Raw genomic sequence first — 9,383 nt, 5'->3', positions numbered from 1 at the left:
CTCTGGTCTCAATTTCATCAGCTGTGAAATCAGCTGTTCTCAACCTGTGGGTCACGACCCCTTTGGGGGTTGAATGACCCTTTCACAGGGATCGTCTAAGACCATCTTGCATATCAGATCTTTACATGACGATTCATAACAGTAGCAGCATTACAGTTATGCAGTAGCAACGAAAATAATTTTATGGTTGGGTCACAACATGAGGAACTGTATTTAAAGGGCCAGAAGGTTGATAACCACTGCTCTATACAGAAACAGGATATTTGAAATTGGGAGGCCTCCAGGGAATCTTAAAGCAGCACCCACAGAGGCAGCGAGCCAGAAGGCGCTCGGTAAGAAATAAAGTAATTCAAAGTAAAGTCTGTAGCCAAACTCCTTAATTGTGATGCATTTGCTGAGTTCCCCTCTTCCATCGTCGGGCCTGCTCTGATGCCATATGCCCTCAGGGGACACGTGGGCACTGTCCTCACTCCTGTGGGGAGAGTTGCCTCCCAGATGCCGGCCCTGCAAGCAGGTGCCCAGCCCTGAGTGCGGGGGAACGTGGTGCAGCTGGGCAGGCCGCACCCGGTGCCAGGGCTGGGGAAGCAGCGGCCACGGCGCACCCACAGCTGGCTGCGGGCCCAGCCTTCTCCCAGGACAGCCTGGAGTAGAAAGGACCCTACCATAAGCATGATGACAGGGAGCCTCTCCTTGAGGGCAGGCACAGGGCCCAGGGGCACCCCACCAAACAGGGTGTCCCTTTGACCCTCACAGCCCTGCCAGGCCAAGGTCACCTCCATCCGCACAGATGAGAAGATGGGAATCCAAAGAGTTAAACACCTTGCCCCGCTGTAAGGCACAGAACTGGGATTCCCAGCCCTTGTGCCAGGCCCTGTTGCCCGTCCTCCTCCTCCCAGTGTCCACCCTCCCGCCCTCCCCTAGGAGGATGGGCACTCTCTCCACCCGCCAGCCCTCACCCTGTGCCCTCGCACAGTGTGAACTCACCTAGAAGTCACCCCCCTCCCTCCCTGTGTCAGGTGCCAGCCGGGCTTCCTGCCAGTGTGTCATCCTCAGGCCAGCCGGCCCCAGATAAGGGGGCAGAGGGCACTTGCCAACCTGCCACAGGGAGGAACTGCAGTAACCCCGGAGCGGGGTTACCAGAAGTCAAACACCCATATCAGCCCTGAAAAAACTTGCTTTTTCTTTACTTTTTATTATCATCTTTTTGCGGGGGAGGGGGAGGCTCTTGCTGATAAGACCCTTACCATCACGGGGTGTTGGGGGTGTGGGCAGAGCCTAGCGGTGCCCAGAGCCTGGGGTCCTGAGCTCCAGCCCTGCACACCGAGGGCACATGTCACAGTTCACAAGACCCTCCTAGACGTGATCCTGGCCTGAGAGGTGCCACGAGGATGGAGGAGGGAAGAGGCAGAGAGGCTCAGGGGTAACCCCAGCCAAGGGAGGCATGGGGGGAGCCTGCGGGGGCTGGGCTAGGAAGGCCCTGGTGTGACCAGCCAGGTGTGCCCTCCTAGCATTGCAGCGGCCTGTGAGAGGAGGCTGTGGTCTGGGCTCCCCGGTGGGGTGGGAGGGGACAGCTGGCACTGCAGCTTGTCACGTGGCTCCCCCACCTGGGGACAGGTAAAACTCCCCTGTGAAGCCGTCTGGTCCTGGGCTTTTGTTTGTGGCTTTCAAGGATGAGTTGAGTGTCCCAAAGCTGCCCGAATCAATAGTCCCTCAGGTGCTTCTACCTGTGGGAGAAGTGCCAACCCTTTAGTATTTTACGTATTTGGAACTTTGAACTTGGAATACTTTGTCCCGGCCGCCCCCCCGCCCGGGGGCCGGGTGGCGGGGGGGGGGGGGGGGGGGGGGAGCCAGGGTTTCCCGGTGCCACGGCCTGTGGACCCAAAGGTGCAGTGCCACCTTCTCTGTCCTGAAGAGGTCCCGGCAGGAACCTGGATGTGGGGCTGGGCTCAGCCCCCGCAGTGACCACACGCTCTGCTTCCAGTGGACCTGACCAGCATAGACAGGCAGAGCGGAGAGCGGGAAGCGGCCACCAGGGAGAAGGCCCGGTCCCTTGCAGCCTTGTTTCAGGAAAAAGTGCGCGACTTTGACGACTGTCTGTGGAGAGCGGAGGCCAGGGACTCTGGTTCCAAGAGGTGAGGCGGCCGGGTGGCTCAGTGGGGAGAGCCCTCCGGGGGGTGGCCGCCCCCACGTCCCCCTGACACACTCTCGGTCTTGACAGCCTGGTCCTCCCACGTGACCCCGACCACCTCTCGACGCCCACCCGGCTGCCCGGCCCCGTGCAGCAGTTTACCACGCTGATCCGGTAATGGTCTGCTGTTTCACACACACACACACACACACACACACACACACACACACACACCATCCCACCCGACCCCACCCCGGCGAGAGTCTGTTGTATCCCGTTAAGCCCTATCTAAAGTGAATTTGAAGGAGCCCCTGGAAGTCGAGTGAATGTAAAGAGGTAAATCTTTGGGAAAAAGGCAGCGTCACCGAGACCAGCACCAGCCCTGGTGTGTGATGCGGATGATTCCTGCTTTTGTTCTTTAAACAAAACCCTGTCCTTACTGGACAATGACCACAGAAACCACACAGGCTCGTGGTGAAGAATTCAGACCACACAGGAGACCCTCCCGGGGAAGGGCAGGTGCCCCGTCACCCACCCTTGGAGGAAACCACACCTGTGAGCTGTCTAAGGGGTCCCCGTGTGCAAACACCTTTAAAAAACATCAGTGGGGTTTTACTCTGCACGTTGTTTGTTGTTCTGGGATTATACTTCCCATATTGTTCTTTGTTCTGTAATCACTTTAGGGTGTTTTTGGGGTGAGGAGGGAGGGTTACTTAGAATAGTTCCTCTGCCCCTCGTGGGTCAGATCTTACAATCCAGCCACGATCCAGTTACCCTCGGAGCCCATGTGGATGGTCAGACTATTTTAGGCTTTTGCTATTACGAGTAACGGTAGCCAATATCCTTGTACACACCCCTTTACATGCCTGGTCAGCTATTTCCTCGGGGTGGCTTCTTTAAGTAAAATCTCCAGCCAGGTAGATCGATGATAAAAGCAACACAATCATTTCCTGAGTATCTGCCATCACTTGGTACTCACAGCCACTCTGTGAAGGGGTCGCGGTGATCCCCATTTTACAGATGAGAACAATGAGGCTGACAGAGATCCAACGACACGGCCAAGGTCATAGGACAGGTGGCACCTCTTTCTTTTGCTGTTTTTAAGGCGTCAGATTGCCAACGACTTCCGAGACCTACCAACCCTTCTCATCCACGGGGCGGAGGCCTGCCTGATGTCCCTGGTCATCGGATTCCTCTATTACGGCCACGGGACCATCAAGCTCTCCTTCACGGACACGGCGGCCCTCTTGTTCATGATCGGAGCTCTCATCCCTTTCAACGTGGTCCTGGATGTCATTGCCAAATGTGAGTGTCCCCTGCTCCCCGCGACCCACACCTGGAGCCCCCTGAACTGGTCCAAGGCCGACCTGTGTTGCTCTGAGCTCCCGGGGAAACAGGGTTACTGAATGTCACCATGATTGTGAAATAAGAGATGATAGTTGTTTTCTACATTCACACATTAATATTAATATGCAAATGCCAGCAAATTACCACGGCGTCTAGGCATTCCTCTCCTGGCAGGATTCACACGTGACCGCAGTGTACAAGTCCCAGAATTACAAACCTCCAAATCAGAATGGTTTTACTCTGCCTTAAAGCGCGCACGCACACACACACACACGCACACACACACACACCGTTTAATTTTAGTCACTATAACTATTTTTAGTTGCACGAAGAGAGACTACAAAACAGGAGCACTGTGAACACTGTGCGTTAATTTCCCGTTTTCATTGTCCTTTGCTCCCCGTCCCTAGGTCACTCGGAGAGGGCGATGCTTTACTACGAGCTGGAGGACGGGCTGTACACTGCCGGCCCCTATTTCTTTGCCAAGGTGACTGCTCAGGGCTGAGAGGGAGTGACTGCTGCCCCAGGGTTGGGGGGATGCAGGGGGCAGGGAGAGGAGGGGGGTGCAGAGGAAGCTGCACTCATTATACAGAAGTTACAGAGAAGCATTTTGCTGAACCAGGGGCGGTAGAGGCCATGTTCCCTAGAGGGGTTTTGGAGACTTGATGTTTTGTAAACACTTAACAGAAGGCCAGGGCTGTGGACCAGGAATGACACTTTCCTGGTCAGCAGAAACCGACAAAAGAAAAGGTGGGAACATCTAACTTACTTCACTGCTCCAGTCCCACCGTGTCCCCTGGAGCAGGTCCGGCAGGTGCTTACCGTTGTCATTTCCAGGAAGTGGAGGCTCAGGGAGGTTGTGTGTCTGTCTCAAAGTCACACAGCTCCTGGGTCTGGGCGGGTGCGGTGGAGACAGGAATCCAAGTCTTATTGGAGCAGATACCCACCGCCTCCCTGGGGAAACTGCTCTGACCTGTCCCAGAGCACACAGCTCCTGGGTCTGGGCGGGTGCGGTGGAGACAGGAATCCAAGTCTTATTGGAGCAGATACCCACCGCCTCCCTGGGGGAAACTGCTCTGACCTGTCCCAGAGGGAGCACCTGGCATCTGCAGGGGGAGCCAGCCGTGAGCTCACGCTCCATGGTCCCACCCGCCCACACCCACCTGCTGCAGCCTGATCACGCGAGGGACGGTGGGCATCGCTGGGAGGTGCTGTCTCCGGCCTTTTATAGAGAATAGTGGCAGACCAAGGCGCTGGCTCCACATGCTGGCAAGGGCTGTTCTCTGCAGATCCTCGGGGAGCTCCCGGAGCACTGTGCCTACATCCTCATCTATGGGATGCCCACCTACTGGCTGGCCAACCTGCGCCCGAGCCCCGAGCCCTTCCTGCTGCACTTCCTGCTGGTGTGGCTGGTGGTGTTCTGCTGCAGGCTCATGGCCCTGTGCGCCGCCGCCCTGCTCCCCACCTTCCACATGTCCTCCTTCCTCGGCAACGCTCTCTACAACTCCTTCTACCTGACCGGGGGCTTCATGATCAGCTTGAGCAACCTGTGGACAGGTGAGGCCTGCTCCCCTCACCTGGTCAAGCTGGTGGAGGCCTTCTGAACCTTCAGCCAGCTTTGGCCTGGAGGTCTGAACTCACCATTGAGGGCCAGCTGTCCTGCATGCCGAGGGAATGACCCTCACCTGACACCTGGACATCACCCTGACTCCCTCACCCTCCACATCACAGCGAGCCAGGCCCACTCTGCCTCCCAAATCTTTCTGAAATGTTTCATCGCTTTACCCCTTAGCTCTGGTCTTATCATCCGATCTTGGGCCAGGCCATAGCCTGGTCTCTGTACCCTGGTCCCTCCACGTCCCTCTCAGCCTTCCCCATGCAGAGTGAGCTTTCTAAGGGCAAACCCACGGGGGCGGGCAGGCTGCTCACGCCCTGCTGCCCGCACCCAGCTCTCTGAAGCCCCCACACCACATACCCCAGGCCTCCTCTCCATGGAAACACCACTCCCCACCTTCCTGGCTCCTCCTCCTGCCAGGCCTTTCCTGACCCTCCCAGGCAGGGCGCAGTGTTCCTCCTCCTCCCCTCCCCCTCAAACCTCCACAGGGTCAGGACACAGACTCGGAAATCTTCCTCTGGGTCTGCTGAGTCTCTACAGCCCCTCCGCTCAGGGAGGCTGAGCACGTACTGGGAGGGGCACCTAATAACTTACTCTCTGGAGTTAAGGACCAGTGGTTCTCAACCTTGGCTGCACATTAGAGTCACCTGGGAATCTTTTTAAAATCCTGATTTCTGGGCCTCATCCTCCAGAAATTCTGTTTCTTTGTTATGGGATGGGGCCACAACATTAGTAACAAAGAAACAGAATTTCCAGAGGATGAGGCCCAGAAATCAGGATTTTAAAAAGATTCCCAGGTGATTCTAAGGTGCAGCCAAGGTTGGAACCACTGTTATGGACCAACACGCACTGACCCCGTGGCCACTCGCCACCCCCACCCCCTGCCCTGTCCCAAGCTGCCCCTCTGCCCTTTCACCCTCTTGTCCGCTCCTCTCCCTGCTCCTTCAGGGGACTTGCTTCCCCAGGGGCAGGGCCAGCAGGGCCCTCTCTGCAGGCTCACTTCGCAGGGAGCAGGGGGTCCGCTGGTGTGAATAATGCGGCTCCCTCTGTCCTCAGTGCCCGCCTGGATCTCCAACGTGTCCTTCCTCCGATGGTGTTTTGAAGGGCTGATGCAGATTCATTTTAAAGGGCAAACTTACCACTTGGTAGTCGGCAACCTCACCTTCCCTATCCCGGGAGACAAAGTAAGTAGCCGAGGGCTCGGGCGCCTAGCACGTGGCATCCGGCTGACCACCTTCTGCATGTGCTCACTGATGTCTGTGTCCCCAGATCCTCACCAATATGCACCTGAACTCCTACCCGCTCTACGCCGTCTACTTCATCCTCATCGGCATCAGTGCTGGCTTCGTGGCCCTGTACTATGTGTCCTTAAAGTTCATCAAACAGAAATCAAGTCAAGACTGGTGATTCACGCCCGACGCCTGCCCGCTGGTGAGGGACTCGAGCAGACCTTTCCACGGCACTCCCTTCCGCCCAAGAGCCCCTGCGGGCACAAGGAGGACAGTGAGCACAGCTGCTCAGCGACATCCGGCCACGGTGCTGCAGTGGCACGAGCTGGCCACAGGATGGCAGCAGAATAAAGACAGTCGAAAGGGATTTCTAATCACTGGCCAGAGCCTAAGATGACTGGGAGCATGAAAACCATACTTGAGGCACCTACAATGTTGCTCATTTATTTCCTTTTGATATGTATTTATAGAGGCAACTCAATACCGGATGGGAGCAAATAGGTAGCAATCGAGTAACTAGGCCATGCAAGATTGTTTTCAATTGTGTGTTCACTGCCCCAAGTCAATTCTCCTTCCATCACCCTTTATCCGCCTTTCTCCCCTCTTCTACTTCCCCTACCACCACCCCTTTCCCGCTGATAATCACCATACTGTTGTCTGTGCCTGTGAGGTGTGGTTTTTGTTTTCTTAGTCTCTTCACTTTTTTCACCCAGTCCCCCAGCCCCCCACCCCTCTGACAGCCGTCCGTCTGTTCTCTGTATCTGTGCGTCTGTTTCTCTTTGGTTTGTTAGGTTAATTGTTCATTAGATTCACATATGAGTGAAATCACATGGTATTTGTCTTTCTCTGACTGGCTTATTTCACTTAGCATAATACTTTCCAGGTCCATTCATGCTGTTGCAAAAGGTAAGAGTTCCTTTTTTTTTTTTTTTACGACCCAGTAGTATTCCATTGTGTAAATGTACCACAGCTTTGTTATCCACTCGTCTACTGATGGGCACTCCGGCTGCTTCCAAACTAGGCAGGAACGGATAAGGCCCAGAGGAAGCAAGAACATAATAGCCAGTGGGATATTTGGCCTCCTCTTCCAGAACCCCCGGACTCTGTTTGGCCTCTGTCAAGACAGACAGTGACCTAAAAGCTAGTGGCGAATTGTATCCCTCCTCTCTGTGTGGGGTCATGTGCCCCCAAAGCCAAACTGAATAATTAAAACATTTGTTGAGCATCTACTCTGAGCCAGGCACCGTACAAAACACTCACAACAACCTTTGCGGTGGAGTGGGCATTATCCCAAAGATGAGGAAACTGAGGCACAGACAAGTTTGTATGCTGAGCAAGGTCACAGAGCTACTATGTGGTAGAATCTCATGGGTTCAAAAAAGCCTTTTAAATCTTTAAAAGTTAGAGGGCAGACGGCAAGGCCTGAGCCACCGTAAGGCTTGGAATCCCAGGAAGGTTCCAGAAGGTGAAGAGTTTTATAGAGGCTGTGCCAGCTCAGCCAGGTCTCTTACAGCTGTGTCTCACTGGCCCTGGCTGGGTCTCAGGACCAGCCTTGAAGCTCTCTCAGTGGCCAGGGTATGGGATGGTGCGGGCCCAGGTCACATGCTTCACGCCTGAGCATTGAGGACCATTTGACCCAAAACAGGAGCGCAGAGACCAGGGAGGAGATTGTCCCCAAAAGAAAACCAGAGTCTGGAACCAAAAGAGGTGATGGGGTGGGTTTAGGAGGCAAACACTGTTCACCACAGGTTCCCCAGGTCCTGGCGACTTTGAGTGTGGTCCCCTGGCTGGCAGCATGGGACTCTCCTGGGAACAGGTTAGACAGGCAGCATCTCAGGCCCCACCCAGACCCACTGCATCAGAATCTGCACCTTAAGAAGATCCCTGGGTGATGTGTATGCACGTTGAAGGGGCAGTGTTCTTATACAAGCATCAAACTCAGGACATTTGCATTGTTACATTGTACATGGCCACCATCCAATGGGCAGACCCGATTCAAGATTCACTCATTGCTGACAATGCCCGTCACAGCAAAGGATCCAGGGCAGGATCAAGTGCTGGATCTAGTTGTCAATGGTCTCCTTCAGTTTACAACAAGCCTCAACTTTCCTTGACTTCCCTGACCTTGACACATATTTTATGGAATAGCTCTCAATTTGCATTTGTCTGCTATATGTTCATGACTAAATCAAGGTCATGTGCCTTCGGCAGGGATATCACAGAAGCAATGCAGTCTTCTCATTGCATCCCGTCAGGTGATTTCGATTTGTCCGGCTTTGAGGATGTCCACTTCGATCACCTGATGAAAGGGGTGTGTGTGCGCCAGGCTTCTCCACAGTCCAGTCCCTATTTTCCCTGCTTTTGTAATAAAAAAGCATTTTGTAGTTCCCATTCCTCATTAAACTTTCTATTTATTCATTTGAAAATTTATCAATATAAACGTGTGGTTTCCTATTTTGTTTAATGTGTTACCTCCCTTTACTATCTTTATCAATTTTGATGTGCAAATTGTCCCTGATTTGGCCATGGGAGCCCACGCAAGCTGGCGTCTGCATCCTTTTGACATGTCCCCATCATTCTTTCACAACAAAGCAGTTGAGGCTCATCTTGTACATTCCCATCCTGTCCTGGAAGCAGCCATTTCTCTAAAGAATATTGGTTCCTCTTGTGGAAAATGGTATTTAAAAGCCAAGATCTTAGTGATAAGTATGCTCATTACTACTGGGGTCACTGCTCTCGGGCCTTCTCAGTGGGCAAAGCTAAGGAATATATATATAGTCTCCACGTTAATGTTTCCACTTCCAATCCAGCACCACTAGTTGACTCTAGTCCTCTCCCTTTTCATAGCTCCAATTCCCTCCTCCAATTGTAAGAAACGTGCCTTCCATTATCCTTAATATTTTCACTCATTTAGTTAATCCCCTGTGTATAATAACCAATCTCCCATCTACACTGCATGCCTTCTGACCCTCCTCACGCTGCTTGGGCTGTAACTCCCATCTCAAACTGTCCCCATCTGCACAGTGCCTTCCTCACCCTATTCCGGTCCATCACCCCCACCCCC

At 53.9% G+C, this 9,383-nt stretch overlaps 1 protein-coding gene across 2 annotated transcripts in view; it reads left to right on the top strand.

Annotated features, from left to right (window-relative positions):
* ABCG8 (ATP binding cassette subfamily G member 8) overlaps positions 1 to 6,923 on the top strand; it is a 21,147-nt gene extending 14,224 nt beyond the window's left edge. For both annotated transcript variants that reach the window (XM_006778647.2, XM_006778649.2), the window contains 7 exons: positions 1,982 to 2,132; positions 2,219 to 2,302; positions 3,234 to 3,433; positions 3,886 to 3,962; positions 4,765 to 5,032; positions 6,147 to 6,274; positions 6,360 to 6,923. In XM_006778647.2, the coding sequence (XP_006778710.1) occupies positions 1,982 to 2,132; positions 2,219 to 2,302; positions 3,234 to 3,433; positions 3,886 to 3,962; positions 4,765 to 5,032; positions 6,147 to 6,274; positions 6,360 to 6,497 (1,046 nt within the window). In that variant the 3' untranslated portion in view covers positions 6,498 to 6,923. The remainder of the gene's footprint in view (positions 1 to 1,981; positions 2,133 to 2,218; positions 2,303 to 3,233; positions 3,434 to 3,885; positions 3,963 to 4,764; positions 5,033 to 6,146; positions 6,275 to 6,359) is intronic.
* The last annotated feature ends 2,460 nt before the right edge of the window (positions 6,924 to 9,383 follow it).

Source organism: Myotis davidii, unplaced genomic scaffold (genome assembly GCF_000327345.1).
Source record: "Myotis davidii unplaced genomic scaffold, ASM32734v1 scaffold6, whole genome shotgun sequence".
In the NCBI taxonomy this organism is placed as follows: domain Eukaryota; kingdom Metazoa; phylum Chordata; class Mammalia; order Chiroptera; family Vespertilionidae; genus Myotis; species Myotis davidii.
Note: the sequence above shows the minus strand (reverse complement) of the source record. Positions and strands in the feature narration are given on the sequence as shown.